The following is a 19,293-nucleotide window of genomic DNA, read 5'->3' as shown; positions in this document are numbered from 1 at the left end:
ACATAGCTAAAGCCATTTAAGCACACACACCTGTCCCTCCTGGGCCCTCTATCACCCCATCACCTGACACAACACTGAAGATAGCACCTGCAGGTCTCTTCAGTCAGTCAGCCGTAAAAGTATGTGCCCCATCCCTCACTCTCTGCACCACAATATGTTAGGCTGAGCATGAAACAGATGAACAGATGGCAAGGGAGGGCTGTGTATCCCTCTTAAAAAGAAACCCCAGCTGAGCCTGTCAAAGCCAACAAGGCTAAGAACTTGTATCTGACAACAGCAGAAAACTGGAGACATTCCCAATTGTGAACCATTTGCCATGTGAGAGAATCTGCAGTTTCTGTCCAAACCACGTTTTCTACGGGTTTTCAAGTTAAATCACTTTGGTAGATTGTAAACCCAATGACATGCAAGTAGAAAACTAATTTAATGGCATTCTCTGTTTTAAACTATTATGAGCTAAGGAACGTCAGTTCCCTAAATTATGATGGATTTAAACTCTCATCATGCTCAGTAATGCTCTGGTTTTGACTGGTATGTATCCTATCTCGCAGACCTCTTTAACCCCTTAAGGACACATGACATGTGTGACATGTCATGCTTCCCTTTTATTCCAGACGTTTGGTCCTTCAGGGGTTTAAGCAATTTGAAGTGAAGCAAAAACACTGCCTGATTATATAAGGATGGAATGTCACATTTATTAAAAAGATATCAAGAAAAAGGGTGAAATCACACTCTTATGGTGGTCCTGGTGCTGCCAGACCTGGAGACTTGCCAACCCCACTCCACGAGTCAAACAAATATATGGTCCAGGCACTCAACGGTCACTTGTGCAACAGATTTGTTGAGGAAAAAAACATTATAAAAAGTGTTTGAAAATCCAGGATAAAAAGTGCACTTCTTATCCTATTTTTTTTTTCCAACAAATTTGTTGCACAAGTGACCCTTGAGTGCCTGGACCATAATTTTGTTTGATTTATTAAAAAGAGACCAAAGATGATTAGTTGTTCAAAAAACATTCCGTGAAATTTAACGGGATCAAGTCACTATGGCCAAGATTAAACACTGCACTGTTATGTGTGTAGTTAAAAGCAAAGCAGTGAAAACGATCAGTTTTTTTCCACAGAATCGTAATGAATTCAAACTGAATTTTATATCAGCTGAATTGACAATAAATTCCCATGTCATCTCTTTAAATTCCTTACAATTCACACTTTGGTGAATAACCCTGTTGAGGTTATTTTCTCTACATATTCCTAAATCTTGGGGAAGATGTAGTCCACAATATCTGGCGTGGCAAAGGTTGCATACCTCTGATTTATATTATGTATAACATAAGTCCTTGAAATTCTGTCAGCTGCCAGGCCTTAAAGCAGCACTGTCAGATTCGCAAAGTACTCCGACTGTGCCATAGCCGTTAGGGGTCCAGTTGTCCTGGTTTGCAGGTAAAGGTGAGATTACTTACCTGAACCTATCCTTCGCGGGCACCGCCATCTTTCTCTCACTGCTCCTCTTCAATGAAGCGACAGGAACCAACGTGGTACCAATTACTGTACTATCACGCATGTATTGAAGTCTATGGGATCCTCCATAGACACAGCCAATTCCCAGGAGTTAACTTTTAGACTCTGCCTTGAGTCTATGAATGCCAGGCGGAGAAGAAATACAAAGACGAAGTAGCCCTATATAATCTGTATATATCCTTGTATATCCCTTGACTGGGTTGGAATTTTAGTGAAATTACATGCCCCTTTTGTGTCTCTTATTTTCCCCCTTTGTGTGTCTTACTTTCTCTCAGCACTTTGTGTGTCTCTTACTTCCCTCCAGCCCCGAATGTGTCTCTTTCTCTCCCACTCCCTAAGTGGGTCATTGTCCCCTTTCGCAGTCCCTCAGTGTGTTTCATTGTCCCCTTCTCCAGCTCCTCAGTGTGACATTGTTCCCTTCTCAGCCCCCCTTTGTGTCATTGTCCCATTGTCTGTATAGTGTTTGCAGTGTCTGTGCAGTGTGTGTAGTGGGTGCAGTGTCTGTGTAGTATATACAGTGTGGGTAGTGGATGCAGGGTCTGTGTAGTGCATGTAGTGTGTGTTTGTGGTGTTCAATAAGGGCTGTAAAGGGAGAACAGTTTTTTTTAAATTTAGAATTATGTTTATTCTCCACTCCCTGCCTAGATTCCCTCATGTTCTGGTGGCAAAGAATGTAATGCATGCTCTTGCGGCTGATTCTCTTGGAGGTGTAAGGTAAGACACCTGGGTCAAATCTTCAATGGACAAGTCAGCAGGGACTCGGAACTGCATATATATGTAGTATTAGCTATATATTCATGCAAATAGGTGGCCCGTGCAGGCTAGTTAAAGTGTACAGGGGCAGCCGCCACTGTAGTGCCGCCTGGGGCCATGGCCTCATCATGACCTGTACACAGGCCAGCCCTGATGGCCACAGAACCACAGCACCTGGTGCACCTCCAAGCGTAAGGATTTATATTTACAAATCATATTTTATGTTCACTTTTAGAACCTTCATTGAAGTTTATTTTTGTTTTTACATTTTGATTTATCTCCCTTTTTATTAGTTTAATTTATTTAATTTAGTTTAAATTAATATAACTATTTCAGCCACAAATCTTTTAGATTACAATTTATCATTTAACCTACTGATTATGCTTTCAACTTTATTTATCTATAAATAACTTATCTTTCTTGCCAAAGGGAATATACTGAGTGGTTTAACCCCTTAAGGACCAAACTTCTGGAATAAAATGGAATCATGACATGTCACACATGTCATGTGTCCTTAAGGGGTTAAAATAGAATTATTATTTCAGTGTTAAAATTTCTATAAATTTCGATTAAAATTACTTTTATTAGTTTATTTCTATTTAATGTATTAGTTTATTATTCCTAAGCACAGTGATCCAGAGGCAGAATAACATTAGTCGTTTAACAACCCTGAATCAGGGGCATTGATTTTATCAGCTATGAGAACGATAATGAATCCGATCGCTGTCCAGCCAAGTCTGGCATTTTTTAAATAGGGAAAGTGAAGTGGTGGGAGTGGCCAGTGGATGGGCGTGATGCAGTTTGTGTCACGGACAACATGCTTGCCCATAATAGGAGCACCATATAGCATGCGTATATGCCACTTGATGACGCTTTGCAATCCTGTCTGACCATAAACTGAGCAGTGCTAAAGCAATCGTGCGTGGGCTCAAATGAACTATATTTTACTACATGTTTAACCCTATGCGGTCCTATAAATGTTTGCTAAGTGCGCCGGCAGGTCTTTTTTCATTTTCTAGGAAATCATTTTGCGCCCAAATTGAAGATTTACTTCTAGGGGACAAGGTGAGCCGGCTGCTTAGCAGGTCTCTCCTCTTCCTCTCTTTGTGGTGGAACGCACGCCGGGTGCCTGTGTTCCACCTTCTTATACCACTGATTCTCCGTGCCAGATGCCAGAAAAGGTGAAGGTGGAGGGGCGAAGAGGAGGGGGACAGACTTGCTGAGCAGCTGGCTCACCATGTTCACTAGAAGTAAGTGCTTGACAGTAGGACTGTAGGAAAAGGAGTGTGGGGAAGTTCAATTTCAGAGGTGTAACTAGAAATCACGGGGGCCCGGTGCAAAAATTGCCCTGCTCTCCCTCCCATGTGTCTGATTCCCTCCCACCAACCCCTCCATGTGTCTTATCCGTCTCCCCCCAGCTCCTCCATGTGTCTCATTCCTCTCCCACCAGCCCCTCCATGTTCCTCATTCCTCTTCCCCCAGCCCCTCCATGTTACTCATTCCTCTTCCCCCAGCCCCTCCATGTGTCTCATTTCACTCCGCCCAGTGTTTCTGTGTATCTCATTTACCTCATCCACAGCCTCTGTATAAGTCTCATTTCCCTCCCCCTCAGCCCCTCCATTTCTCTCTCCACCCTCCCCTCCTGTACCTGCTCATTGGTACTTGGTCTGATAGGTAGTGCTCTCTCAGTGAGCACTTCCATTTAGACTGCAGTCCGCTTGGCCATTCTACACACAGGCAGGAGGGGAGCAGCACAAACGGTAACCACCGGCCCTGCCCTGCGTATATATCCAACAAAATATTTATTTCACTTGCGGTCCAATGCCACCCTAAAGTTATGCTGACATGGGACCACAAGTGATAAAATATTTTGTCAGATATATTCTGAAATAGGACCGCAAAGATGTAAGGACTGTGAGCAACTTGTGGCACACAATGAAATGCACAAAATGTCTGTCTTTATGCAGGGTAATCCATTCCCTGCACTGCCTGCCTATACACCATCTGTCTGGCTGAAATTTCTCAGCGTGTGCCATGGTCTATCTTTCAGGGCTTGCTGGACAGACATATTTTATCTAATTCCTAGGGGAATTACATATCACAGGAAATGGATAGGAGCCCATTTACAGCAGCAAATATTGTAATTGTTCCCAATTGTCATTGTTGTATTAAGTATGTAGAGTATATCACCTACTTAATATTAATCGGACACAACATTAAGAGGTCTGCTATCATGTGACAGCACTAGTATGTAGCACTAAGCTGCAATAAGTCGTTCCTGTTGAAGGCTACTAGTAGGTCCAGATGCTTAAGGAAAATGTTGACATTGTAATGCAAACTCCTCATCAGTTGCAGCCAGTGCTGGCTCCCAGGACAGGTGTGTCTGCTGAGGAGAGGCTATAGAGAAAAGGGGAAAAAAAACATGTGTTTTTAGTGACCAGGTGATATCTGTTGTGTCAGTTACAAACATATGGCAAACACTACTTAGCTCATCCTTCAAATGCAGCCTGATCCAGGCCATGTTACTAATAAATACCATCTAACCCTTTGTAGACCTCTTAGACAGGGTGTCAGAGCTTATATAGTGACCATTTGTGGAAAAGTTGGGCTACAGAGAGAAACAAATAAGACAAAGAGAAGACATCTACAATAATATGTTGTTGTCCTTAGAACAAGGGGTTTTAGCCCTAAAGAAAAAAAGCCAAATACTGAAAAGACCAGTCTGATAGCTATTGTGATACTTTGAGAAAAACTTCATTTGGAACACAACTGCAGGTGAAAAAATAAATGTGATACCATCACTTTAACCCCTTAAGGACACATGACATGTGTGACATGTCATTATTCCCTTTTATTCCAGAAGTTTGGTCCTTACGGGGTTAAGAAAGTATAATTTATTGAATTTTGGTAATTCCGGTTTAATAATCCTCTGCAGCAATATAAATAGTAGTAATAAAATTAAGTAGACACTGATTAAATATCACAGACTCCAGTAAATAATAAATGCAAATAACTTAGGAAAGAGCAATCAGCTGAAATGGTTACTTCCAATACAGCGATTTGGAAGTAACCAGATCCCAGAGGACAGACAAGTGCATTCCCTATTATCCTTCTTAATAACTTCAAGGTATGATCCAATAATTAATCCCATTAATTGAAGAACTTAGCTGTATTCCTGTGGATGATGAGAATGGAAGTCCTTTCAAGTATGTTAATGAGGATTGTGGATCCCTGCAGTATACTGAGGATTAGAGGAATTCGTAAAATAGAAGGTTGGAGCAATGGTAACCGATATATTAAAAATGACATGGCAGCTACATACAGGGAAGCGATTTAAAATAAAAAAATTAAATGTATAAAATATCGTATGAGCGCTCCAAAGCTATAGGTGCATAAAGAAAACAGAAAAAACTGTATCTATATGAACAATGTATATGCCTTTAATATAACGATAAAGATTATAAATATAAAAATATATAAAAAATGTATTCTCCTTATCCCCATAAATGAATCCCTATGATAGAGCCGTATATCAGATTTCGGAGGCTATCAATAAAATAAATCATATATAGTAAAAAACATATAAACCTCCCATGGAAATGAATCAATAACATTGATGTGGCATTGGCTAGGTGTCATTAGTTATATTGTTATTGATTTATTTCCAATATGAGAGGCTCATATGTTTTTTACTATATATGATTTATTTTATTGATAGCCTACGGAATCTAATATAACCCCCATCTCGAATCTACTACATCTAATTACCCCTCTAGTCACTCCCAAATGCCCCTAGATCCCTCATATAAATTTTTTGTTAAACTTAATTTTTTGCCCAGACCTAGGTCCTGTGCATCGCCATCTGCCCACACTAGATAGCACTATGAAATTTTCGCGTATGCCCAGTTAAACACTTGGGCATTCGCTATTGTCCGAAATTCGTACGGGAATTTCGTCTTTTTTTTCGTAAGAAAGATGAATGAATGAATAGAAATTTCAAACGAATGAACGAAGACCTGTTCGTTCGCTTAGTTTATTACAAGGAGGGGGCTACTGTCTCGCAGCTCCCTCCTTGTAATATGTGAAATTTGAAGCCGCCATTTCCTAACTCCCCCCATCCACATATCATTCTATGAGGGTCAATATGACTTCCATATTAGCATAAGGGAGATAAAAATCTCCCAAATGCCCCTACCCGCTATGCTGCGGGTAGGGGTATGTCTACTAAACAGTGAGCAGCCAGTGGCTGCTCACTGCTAAAAAAAAAAAAACCAAACCGCCCCCCATGAATCGAATAAAGGGGAACCTAGCAAAGGTCCTCCATGGTGGGGCATCTACTAAAATAATTAACAGGGGAGGACATCGTGTCCTCCCCGGGCCCCACCGTGCCCCGCAAGTGGGGGCTATTAAATGGACAGGGGACACCCATGATTTGTGGGTGCTCTAAATAACAAAAGGGGGGGCGTACTGCCTCCCCGGCCCCCACCCATGAGTGTCGGGTGGGGGCCAAAAGTAACATATGTGGGGACACACCTATTCATTGTTTTCCCCTTCGTTTTTCCCTTCGCCAAAAGTAACAAGACTGGGCGACCTATTGTCCTATTTTTATTCTGTAAATGTGTACAGTTTAAATTTTTCATGTAGTCATTCATCCGTTGCAGAAATAACAGGGGGTAGGGTCAATAAATTCTCTGGTGATTATATGATCTGCAATTGTAAATGGTGTTTTGGGGAGGTGTGGTCATGCCCATGATTCAACTAGCACTTTTGGAATTATTCCATGGGGTGACATTCTCGCATGAACTCCCAGCAGAATTACAATCAGGACTGCTCGTACGCTAAGCATTGTTGGAGAGCACGGATATTATCCGGAATGCTCTGTAATTCATCTCACGTTCATGTAAACGTGTGCACTTTGCCCTAGTCCTCCTGACACTACGAAGACAGCGTCTCTGTCAGATGATCAGGGGTAAGAAACAATACCTGGACTCTGCTTTAGCCTCTCTGATAAAACAGACCCCTCATTTCCACATCAAGTTCTATTCCAAATTATAAAGTTGTATTCCATCCAAACTAGGTGGCAATGGTGAGTGCATGTAAACGTGTGCACTTTGCCCTAGTCCTCCTGACACTACGAAGACAGCGTCTCTGTCAGATGATCAGGGGTAAGAAACAATACCTGGACTCTGCTTTAGCCTCTCTGATAAAACAGACCCCTCATTTCCACATCAAGTTCTATTCCAAATTATAAAGTTGTATTCCATCCAAACTAGGTGGCAATGGTGAGTTGACAGCACTGCCAAGCACTCTCAACCTAGTATTGCTGGTCATGGAATTGTGCATTATTTGGGCCTGTTGCATACCTCCCCAACATTTTTAAATGGACACTTTAGGGGTGTGGCTAGTGGTGGACTGTTATGAGAAACTTTAGGTTACTTACTAGCAATCATTTTTGCAACTAAAATGTAATTTAGAACAAGAACAATGTATCTTGTTTACAGAGACCGATTAAAGACACATTACTGTGAGTATCATTGCTGTTAAACTCGGTTATAGACTTACAGATAATCCAACAATATGGAACTCCTAGATAAAAGGGACAGTAGGAAGGAAAAGAGGGACAAGGTGATCTATGCCCAAAATAGGAACAGTCCCTCCTAAATAGTGGAACTTTGTAGGTATGCTCTTGGAGTATACAAAGTTTGTTGTAGCTTGAGACCCCTTGACCCAGTGATGATAGATAAGACAAGGAATTTAGGCAAGCAGTAGTTTATTAACAGAGGCTGACCCACTGGACCAATTGAACAATTAACCCCTATCTCATAGTCATAGCACCAGTGGATGGAAGATGGGGCAAGGATAAATGTAGCCCCCTGCTCTATATTCTAAACCATCTCCCTTCAAATTTTGCAAGATCAAAATATAGCTCACATGTAATGTTCTTACAGTCAAAATTCAGTCAAACTATAAAAACCGTTTAGAGAAGAGTTCATCAAACCACCCACTACATAGAATAACATCGACGTTTTAAGTCAATAATTTTAAATTTTGCCTATTTAATAAATATTCAAGCAAAATACCAAGTACCAATTGAAAAGTATGTTGAATTCCAAAAGAATATACATGTTTTATTGCGTGACTGCCTTAAAATGATCATCACGTAGCACATATCTTATTCCGACTTCAAGAAAGGGAGAGTTTTCTTTAAAGATGGAAGAAAAAAGTAACCTTTTTCTTAAAAAGTGTATGCGACAAAAAACAGGCTAATGGGGCCCTGAAACAGCACTCAAGAAAATAAATTATCATTCAACAGCTTAGTTTATTAGTAGGTTTGGGAATAAATGGAACTCAACAGTATAAGTACTAATTTCAGAGCCCCTTTTCAATTGTCCTTGCCAATAATACAAGCTTTGTATTTGAACTGAAAGACAGAAGACTGTCACACAATTGATGCTGTGACCTCTGTTTGGGTTTTTGTTGTCACTTGCTTCTTTGCAGACAACTTACTAGTATGCTGCAGTTGCCCATAAAATGAATCAGGCCTTCAGTCATTCAGGCAAAAAGCCTGAAAGAGAAAAAAAAACAAAAAAACATGCACACCCTCAGGGTTTTCCAGCGGCCAAACCTTTTTAAAGACCGCAACTTCAAAGAGAGAACTTGGCCTTTTTAAGGATTTATATTCTTATCAGGTGCTGCGATGCAAAAAGAAAATAAAATAAATATATTGTTTAAGAGATCAAGTTTAAAGGCACCATGAATCTCCAAAAAAGCTTGAGAAAACAGGAAATCAAAGAGCGTGTAATAATATTTGACTCTTTGTAGTTTGTGTATCAAACCAATTTGGGCGTTAAGTTGACGCTGCATTCATTTGGTAATTTATATCCAGTGGAGGATGCATGACATGATTTTGAAGTAATTTAGACATGTGCTGCAAATTATGGAGAAGGAAAAAAAAATAATTGTGACATTTGATGAGTGGTGACAATTGCAACTCCAGCGTAAGTTAACCATGTCCTGCCCAGCTATATACTGTTCCTAACACTTGGTTTGTTCACTATGATCCTAAAGCAGATTTGACATTTGAAAAACACTTTGTCCCGTCTCTTCAGTACTAGGGATTTTGCCTCCAGGAACATTGTTTTATATTTCTTTTCTTTTTTTTCTTTTTTTTAAACCCAGAGCTCTTGTTTACAATCACACCAACACACTTAAGTTGTAGTTCTCCCACACCAACATCTCAGCCTTAGTTATAATGCCCTTTAAACTGCAATCAGTACCAGTGAATTATAATACCAATCAAACATTTAACATTCTGCATACATGTACAAACATTCTAAATACTCATGGTCTGTTTTAATTCTACAGGATAATAGTTTGGGTAAGAGTTGAAGTTAAGGAAAGGAAATAGTGTTAGCCATTGTGGTTAGTCTTTAAGGAAATGGTTTGGGGATTGTCTAAGGACCATTGAAATAAAAGTAGTTTGCTTCCCTAAATTCACCAAGTGACAGCACACAATATACTAGAAAACAGAATACAAGGCTGTGATAGGGACATATCCTTCTAGTTTATCATTTGACATGGGGATGGAAGAGTTTTATTTGCTGACTAATTACTGTCCCCTAGTGCATTGCTGTATGATCTGAGAGCTATGCACATAATTATAACAATATTGATTAATATTGGGACTTAGGGGGTGGCATAATTTTGATGCTAAGCCGTATGGCAGCTTTAGAGAGCAGCTTTGCTCCACGCATCCTGTAATCCGTGCTAATCTGAGCAGATATTTACCCATCAAAGCTTTTCTCTGCTGGAGTACAAGCCTATTCCACCATAGGCACCTCTACACCACAAAAACGCAAACAAAGATACCACAGTTGCCACACTCTTTGCCTCGGTGTGTAGGCCTCAGACCTGAAGCCAAGATGGCGCCTGCGGTAATGACCCCCCTTCACTCTCCCATGATGCTGAACCAAAGGAGAAACTCCATGTGTTGAAAGACACAGAACACATTCTGCAGAGGATGGGGGAACTAAACTTCTACCTGGCGTAGGAATTCTCTCAGAGCCACAAGGAGATTAAAGAAGAAGTCAGGGCAGTGGGTCAGAGAACCGCCAAACTAGAGGGCAGAGTGAAAAAAGTAGTAGAGTCCCACAGCCAATTAGTGGACTGCACTGTGGTAATGCAATTCTGCCTAATGGTGCTGAAAGATTTCAAACACCTGTCAAACAGTTCACGTCACAACAACCTGCACCTCTCTGGGGCATACCTAAGAAGGCAGGAGAATGGAACCTACAAGATCTTGTACTGAGCTTCCCCGTCCACTGGCTCCTGAGTAACTGAAAATCTCTGCCTGATAGAGTCCATAGGGCCTTCCAGTCTCATGGAGGAAAAAGGGTGCTGCTACTCAACATCCTAATTAAATTCCACTACTACTGAACAAAGGAGGCAATCCTCAGATGAGCCAGATCCACAAATCTGCTGTACCAAGGACGGGTGCTGCAGGTATACCAGGATGTATGCACAGCCACTCTTCAGTGATGAAAGACGTGGAGACCCCTGGCAGATCTGTTGTGATCTCAACATTTGAGGTTCACCTGACATAGCCACCTTAAGATGCTGGATCTCGCAAAGTTCCTGCAGAATCTTGAGATAGAACCGCTGAGAGGATTTGACCTACCAGCATCATCTTTCTCCAAAGTTCCACTACTGGATGGAGGTGGTGGCGTGGCTGTGTCATGCCTTTTCATGTGAGTGCCCAGGACGTTGTGTAGCTTTAATCCAAATACAGGTTCAGAATTCACCCACACGTTTTGCGGTACTTAGGTATTCAACTAACAACAATCTCATGGATAGGACATGTGCACTTTAAAAATGAACATTATGCCCCACTTGCTATTTTTCTTCCATGCCCTCACGATTCTCCTTAACAAAAGTGATCTGGTGGGACTGCAGACCACCATAGATAAATTTATTTGGGGAGGCAAAAGACATAGAATAGCAGAACAGGTAATACATGTATTACGTAGCTGTGCAAATGACTCAGGTGATCCTTTGGCACAAGCCTCCAGGAGAGTGATGCTGCGTGGATATGGAATCATGGTTCATGGGCTCTGACCTAACTCAGTTTTATATTTGCTTAGATAGAAATCATCGGCACTTCTCTGGAGAGGGACTGTGGCTTGAGAAGTAAGGACCGCCAGGTGGCCGCGCAAAGCCCTTCTTTTTCGAGCACTTATTTTGAGGTGGGGAAGGGGCAGAAAGGGCTAATATCTCTACTCTATAATAGAAATATCTCTACTTTATTATAGAGTACGGCGGGAGTATGCCTATGTAACACAATGGGAGAGCAGGAGGGTGAGGTGTGGCAAGACATATGGGAAGCTACACGTAAACTCTCAGTCTGTGTGGGGTTATGGAAGCAAGCGGTTAAGATGTAGATGAGATGGTATACAACCCCGATCAAGCTATGTAGAATGGGTAGAAGTACTTCTGACTTGTTGCTTAAGACTATGTGGGGTTAAGGATACTTACACCTACAAGTAGTGGTAATGCCCACGATTTGTGCCATTCTGTGCAGGCGTATGAGATCTGCTGTCTCAGGACTTTGAGAGACTTAAACCTTAGGGCTTTTCTTCTCACGAGATCTGTGGAGCGCATACTGGCTCACTCCTAGAGGTTGTTTAGTAGGATAATACTGGTGGCACGTAGGGCTTGGTGGCGGTGTGGCTGAGTAACACAGTCTCCAGTTTGTCAGAAGTTAGAGATGGACTAAAATAAAATTATTTCATGGACAAGCTCGTACATAACTATATGCAGGCATAGGAAAAGGTCTAAGACCCCTGGAAGAAGCTGGAAGAGTAGAAGGGGAGTGGATGCATCGGAGGCTGGTCCGTGGGTCTTTATCCAACTTCTCCTTTTATTTCCCCTTGATATGCAGGGTCTTATTTGGTTTATGGTGTTTTTTTTATCTTTTATTCCTTGTTTTAAAGGACAGTGGGGGAGTGTGTATAGTACACCAACTCACTCAGGGGTATGCTACCGGATACCTCTAGGAAGCACTTTCTGGTCTATGTTCACATTTATCTTGATATGTGATTGTAAACTGTGTCATGCAGTTTCCGAAATACCATGAATGATGACAAGATTCTCATGTATTGTAAAATGACAGCAGGTTCATGTGTTCCTGCATTGATAATAACATATACCCATACATATTCTTTACTATTATATTTTTATTTGTTCTGTTATGTAATAATGAAAATAGGGTTTAGCATGTAATGACTTTACAGGGAGTGCAGAATTATTAGGCAAGTTGTATTTTTGAGGATTCATTTTATTATCGAACAACAACCATATTCTCAATGAACCCAAAAAACTCATTAATATCAAAGCTGAATATTTTTGGAAGTAGTTTTTAGTTTGTTTTTAGTTATAGCTATTTTAGGGGGATATCTGTGTGTGCAGGTGACTATTACTGTGCATAATTATTAGGCAACTTAACAAAAAACAAATATATACCCATTTCAATTATTTATTTTTACCAGTGAAACCAATATAACATCTCAACATTCACAAATATACATTTCTGACATTCAAAAACAAAACAAAAACAAATCAGTGACCAATATAGCCACCTTTCTTTGCAAGGACACTCAAAAGCCTGCCATCCATGGATTCTGTCAGTGTTTTGATCTGTTCACCATCAACATTGCGTGCAGCAGCAACCACAGCCTCCCAGACACTGTTCAGAGAGGTGTACTGTTTTCCCTCCTTGTAAATCTCACATTTGATGATGGACCACAGGTTCTCAATGGGGTTCAGATCAGGTGAACAAGGAAGCCATGTCATTAGATTTTCTTCTTTTATACCCTTTCTTGCCAGCCACGCTGTGGAGTACTTGGATGCGTGTGATGGAGCATTGTCCTGCATGAAAATCATGTTTTTCTTGAAGGATGCAGACTTCTTCCTGTACCACTGCTTGAAGAAGGTGTCTTCCATAAACTGGCAGTAGGACTGGGAGTTGAGCTTGACTCCATCCTCAACCCGAAAAGGCCCCACAAGCTCATTTTTGATGATACCAGCCCAAACCAGTACTCCACCTCCACCTTGCTGGCGTCTGAGTCGGACTGGAGTTCTCTGCCCTTTACCAATCCAGCCACGGGCCCATCCATCTGGCCCATCAAGACTCTCATTTCATCAGTCCATAAAACCTTAGAAAAATCAGTCTTGAGATATTTCTTGGCCCAGTCTTGACGTTTCAGCTTGTGTGTCTTGTTCAGTGGTGGTCATCTTTCAGCCTTTCTTACCTTGGCCATGTCTCTGAGTATTGCACACCTTGTGCTTTTGGGCACTCCAGTGATGTTGTAGCTCTGAAATATGGCCAAACTGGTCGCAAGTGGCATCTTGGCAGCTGCACGCTTGACTTTTCTCAGTTCATGGGCAGTTATGTTGCGCCTTGGTTTCTCCACATGCTTCTTGCGACCCTGTTGACTATTTTGAATGAAACGCTTGATTGTTCGATGATCACGCTTCAGAAGCTTTGCAATTTTAAGAGTGCTGCATCCCTCTGCAAGATATCTCACTATTTTTGACTTTTCTGAGCCTGTCAAGTCCTTCTTTTGACCCATTTTGCCAAAGGAAAGGAAGTTGCCTAATAATTATGCACACCTGATATAGGGTGTTGATGTCATTAGACCACACCCCTTCTCATTACAGAGATGCACATCACCTAATATGCTTAATTGGTAGTAGGCTTTCGAGCCTATACAGCTTGGAGTAAGACAATATGCATAAAGAGGATGATGTGGTCAAAATACTAATTTGCCTAATAATTCTGCACTCCCTGTAATATGATGCAGTATGTTTAATCTGCTTGTGCCTGACACAAAATAAAGAACTAAAATGTGTATATATATTGGGATTGAGTAATAATATCTTAAAATTGCATGTTTAGACATGTTTCTGCTTTGTTTGTGAAGGTGATATTATTTATTTAGTTTAATTTTTTATTTTTGATGTGCATTGTTTATCACAGGTTTGGCAGTCAATATGTATAAAACAGTCATCAATAAAGGGTACAAAGTTGAAATCATGCACTAATTTTCTTTATTATAACAAGTTAACAAAGAACTAGGGACCTCGGGAGGGCTTTGAACATTGCTATGTGGTAATCTGGTAGTGACAGTACCCTAGTGGCAGGGTGGCAGTTATGCCTGGTGAGGGAGTCATGGTGGGAGTTGTGCTAAGCAGGTATTACCTCTGCTTAAAGGTTAGTATATGTGCTTGCTGGAACAGGTTGAGAGTAGGATGCAGGAGTCTGGGTGGTGAACCCGACATGTGGTAGGGTCGAGCAGTGTCCCCTCAGGGCTATTGGGGTGAAGGCTGAGCATCCTGTTTGATGACCCCCTAACCTACTGGGTGACAGGGAGGTGGGGGATGAAAGTGCGCTATAATGAAGTGGGACTTCAGAAGTCTGCAGCGCTCCCATCTTGAATGTATTAAGTTAAGATGTGTTTATGTCGCTGGGCTTAGGGAGGCATCCACTCGCTGTACACAATGTATGGAAACAAATAATATAAAAATAACAATAATAAACATCAACATAAGCATATATTAAACCGGGCATTTTTGCAATTTGTGACTCTTTTATCTTCAGGATCTCTTCCGATGTTTGTGGGTACTGTTGTCAGTCCTCATCAAGGTGGCAGTGCTCACGGGTCTCTTGTCCGCGGGACAAAAGGGGTACTATTCGTCAGATCCCAAGTTGCCTCTGGTTGCTGTTGAGGCTGGTTAGTGTGTGGGAGAGTCAGTCCCAATGTGCTCAGGACTTTTGGTGCTTCATCCATAGAGTAAAGAGTGGTTTACTACCAGAGTTCCGGTGGCTCCCCATCTATAGGCCAAGCCTGCGGCTCTTAGTTGGGTAGTGACTGGGCCACAGGTTTTTCGCTGCAACAGGGAGAGGCGTTTTGCCTTTCAAGGCGTTCAAGATTTGTATCTTGTCCTGCACTGTTGTGCAGCGCAGGATGACGCCTCGGGCCAGATTTGGCTTGGGGGTGCAGTGCTGGGGACATGGTATACTCCATTTATGGTTAGTTTTCTTGTTGCGGTGTGTGGTAGTATGGTGGCCACAAAGCGCCTAATATAATGTGGTAGTTCTTCCACTGATATTGTGGCGGGGATACCTCGTATCTTGATATGAGTTCGGTGCTGGCGATCCTCCATGGACGTTATTTTAAACGATAGGGCTCTTTGGTGATCTTGAAGCCGTTGGACCGAGGCTTGTAGTGTGATAATGCTGGTTTGTATGTCACCCAGTTTCTCTTCTTGAGGCATGCACCCGGTTGGTGACCGCTTGTACTGCGGTTTTGACGATGGTTGAGTCAACCTCTAGTAGCTTGTGTATATCGGCCAGTAAGACCTTTAGGTCGTGCCTGGTGGTTGGTGCCGAGTTGTCAGTGAGCTCGGAGGTAGTGGGCCTCGTGGCCTGTGAAGGTGTTGTCCCTGTTGTCCCTGTATCCAGAGCCTCCTGGTCGGGGTCGGCCAATGGCGTATCTTCCCCAGGAGTTGACCTATGCTGTTTGGGCTGCCAGAGCATGGCACCAATGTCTCTGCTTTCCATAGCGGCTTGTGGCTCCTGTGATCTGCTCCCCTTACTTGGCATGTTATCTCGCGGGTCTGACCGTGCGGGAAATGTATTGGCCTCTACTCTGTCCGCAGTGATGCCGCCCAGGAGGGCCTCGAGGTCAGGGAATGCTGGTGTGGGGTAGGCCGCAGTCTTGCGTCGCTGCTTCGGCTGCTTTTGGGTGGGAAAAAAAGGCATTGATGGATGTCGCTTGCCTGATAGGTTCAGGCTAGGCTTGTGTAACTGCTGGATGGCCTTCAGATTTTTAGAAATGTAGTGGATTGTTAGATGTCTTGAGGAGCTGCTTGAAATGGCGTCTTATCTGGCTGGATAGCAGGCTCTGCCCCCAAAGGTGATATTATTTTAAGGGCTATGTGCACTTTAAAACTATGTGTACATTTAGATATAATAAGCATGTATTAATTAGTTAATGTGTTTCCTTAACCTTTGCCATCTCTACTGAGTACCTACTCTATGAAACTTCCATCTGACTTTCTCCATACATTTTACTTTTCCATAGATATTTTACTCCTATTTATAGTTAAGAGCTTATAATATTCTGTAAGAGACAGTAAAGTATAAATATATATATACTGCTACAGTATATATCATGAAGTACAAAGTAAACTGTTAAATGTTTCTCATTAACTCAAAATGCATAAAAATGAACATGAGGGTTAATGGCAGGTCTGGTCTTTATCTCATTATGGGCTTTATCCTTTCCTCTATTATAGAAAACTACTGTAGATTATATTTTATCCTTACAATGCTTTCTGTAATTCCCAGATTAGGCAGAGTAATGGGAGCTGAGGATCTTACACAGAAGATGCTGAAAGGTTCCCCTCGGGAAAGGATCTCTGCTGAGGATGCCCTTCTTCATAAATTCTTCAGTACTTTGCCATGCCAGCTTCACCAACTGTCAGATGGTATGCTTTTTCTTTATAATAACCAAAAACACATGGAGAGACAACAAATAATCTATACAACAGCTAGGTGCAAACTATATAGGCACTCCCTCTTATGCCTAAAAAAGTCAATCTATACAAGATACAGAATGCACACTATAACAGCCACAATTAGTAATATAAATCTTTCATTAGAACAACTTAAGCAATGTACATGGCACTTTAAAGGGACACTATAGTCACCTGAACAACTTTAGCTTAATGAAGCAGTTTTGGTGTATAGAACATGCCCCTGCAGCCTCACTGCTCAATCCTCTGCCATTTAGGAGTTAAATCCCTTTGTTTACGAACCCTAGTCACATCTCCCTGCATGTGACTTGCACAGCCTTCCATAAACACTTCCGGTAAAGAGAGCCCTATTTAGGCTTTCTTTATTGCAAGTTCTGTTTAATTAAGATTGTATTATCCCCTGCTATGTTAATAGCTTGCTAGACCCTGCAAGAGCCTCCTGTATGTGATTAAAGTTCAATTTAGAGATTGAGATACAATTATTTAAGGTAAATTACATCTGTTTGAAAGTGAAACCAGTTTTTTTTTTTCATGCAGGCTCTGTCAATCATAGCCAGGGGAGGTGTGGCTTGGGCTGCATAAACAGAAACAAAGTGATTGAGCAGTGAAATTGCAGGGGAATGATCTATACACTAAAACTGCTTTATTTAGCTAAAGTAATTTAGGTGACTATAGTGTTCCTTTAATGACACCGCCATTATAAGCATCTCTCTGATAATGCTACAGTATTTTTAATGCAGCAACATTATAGCATCGTTACTAAAAATGACAATTATAAATGATGCCACTTGCAAATCTGTTTAAAATGAGTCCCTTGGCAAATGTGACATAAGGAGATTAAAGCATATGTGTGGCCTTATAGGGAACCAGTGTATAAAATAGAGTAAATGATTGGTCAAGGATCATTAATACAGATCATTAATAACCTGACTGCAGTTCTGCAACAGTTTTAAATGCTATAGGTCTTGTCTTAGATGGAATACCTGTATAACTGTACTAGTAGTCAGCTATCTAATTAAAGGAACAGTGCAAACATCTAAAGAACTTTTGCTTGTTGACATGCTTTATGTGTGAATAGTGTGTCCTCTTTTTATTATGTTTCAGAAAGTGCTGATTTCAATAGAAATTGCCCTTTTTAAATGTTTATAAATTAACCTTGTTACACCCCGTGGCTGTCAATCAGACAGTTGGTCCTGTTACTTCCGGGTTTGTTTAGCTCAGTGGAGCTGAACTCAAGAGGCAGCAATTGCCCAGAACACCTGCCTTGCAAAGACTTCTCATTGAGCTGCATCAAAAAGTCGATGTTTTGACGGCCAAAGTTTGGGCTGGGGCTTGTAAGGCTGCAGACAAGAGATCTGCAGCTTTTGCAACCTGTTTTTTTTTATTTTTTTATAAATTCTTTATTTTGCAGTTTTAAATTTTCACCGGGAGTTTGGTACAGAAAGAAAAACTTGGGAGTGAGGTTAGAGTTACAGAGTTTGTAAATCATAGTTATGCTGTTTGTTACATATATAGCGTTTTAATATCTTTGCTTCACTAGTTACAGTAGCGATTGTTTGCTTACAAAGTATTCGGTTGTCCGTTTCATTTGCTTCTGTTGTAGCTCTAGTGGTTGGGGGAGGGTACAGAATAGGAATGGGGGAGGGGGGGTACCCTGTCTGGTGTTGATGCCAGGAGGTTTTGAGTCTGGTCATCTTCAGTTACGTACCAAATCTGTCTTAGCGATTGTGTGTTGCGTCCTAATTGTTCTTGTTGGGTGCGGAAGTCAGGGTGTTAGGTGGGGTTATTTGTGTGTTTTTCCGTTCGTGTATAGTGTCGGGTCATTGCGTCTGACCGTCGCTGATGTATATTGTCCTGGGGGGAGGGGATGGGTGATCGGGGCTTGGTTCCGTGGGTCGATCGTGTGTGTGTTTGGGGTTGTACTGAGGTGCGGGGGTGTGGAACTACTCATGCTGGGTGTGTTATGTGGAGTTCTGGTTCTAGCTGTGGGGGCTAGGTGTGGGGGTGCGGTGCATGCGCCTTCCTTGCCGGTGTCTGCTTGGGTTTGGCCTGCTTTGGGGTTGCTTATAACTTGTCCAGGCGGGAAGGGGGTGTTTAGATTCCGTCTTTTCTTTATCTGTTGTATGTTGTGTGTTTCCGGGGGGTGGTTATGCCAGGTTGGTGTCTGTGGCGCGTGGCGCGTCGGTTTGTTGTCTTGTGGTGCCTGTGTGGTTGTGTGGGGGGAGGTGCAGGGGGAGGAGGGGGGTGAGGGTAGGGTCGAGGTGGGAAGGAGAGAAAGAGAAGAAGAACAGAAATAAAAAAAAAAAAGGTTGGGTTGTGGGGGGGAGGGGGGGTTTTGGGTGATGGGGGTTCTGTGTTAAGGAGGTTATGGCATTATTGCCGCTCTCGTTGTCCATGGGTCCCATATCTTGTGGAAAGAGTTAGT

General features: G+C 41.8%; 1 protein-coding gene across 2 annotated transcripts in view; it reads left to right on the top strand.

Annotated features, from left to right (window-relative positions):
- CDK15 (cyclin dependent kinase 15) overlaps positions 1–19,293 on the top strand; it is a 220,531-nt gene that overhangs the window by 158,667 nt on the left and 42,571 nt on the right. For both annotated transcript variants that reach the window (XM_063428701.1, XM_063428700.1), the window contains one exon: positions 16,681–16,820. In XM_063428701.1, the coding sequence (XP_063284771.1) occupies positions 16,681–16,820 (140 nt within the window). The remainder of the gene's footprint in view (positions 1–16,680; positions 16,821–19,293) is intronic.

This window comes from Pelobates fuscus, chromosome 8 (genome assembly GCF_036172605.1).
Source record: "Pelobates fuscus isolate aPelFus1 chromosome 8, aPelFus1.pri, whole genome shotgun sequence".
Classification (NCBI taxonomy): Eukaryota; Metazoa; Chordata; class Amphibia; order Anura; family Pelobatidae; genus Pelobates; species Pelobates fuscus.
This window is presented reverse-complemented; position numbering and strand designations above follow the sequence as displayed.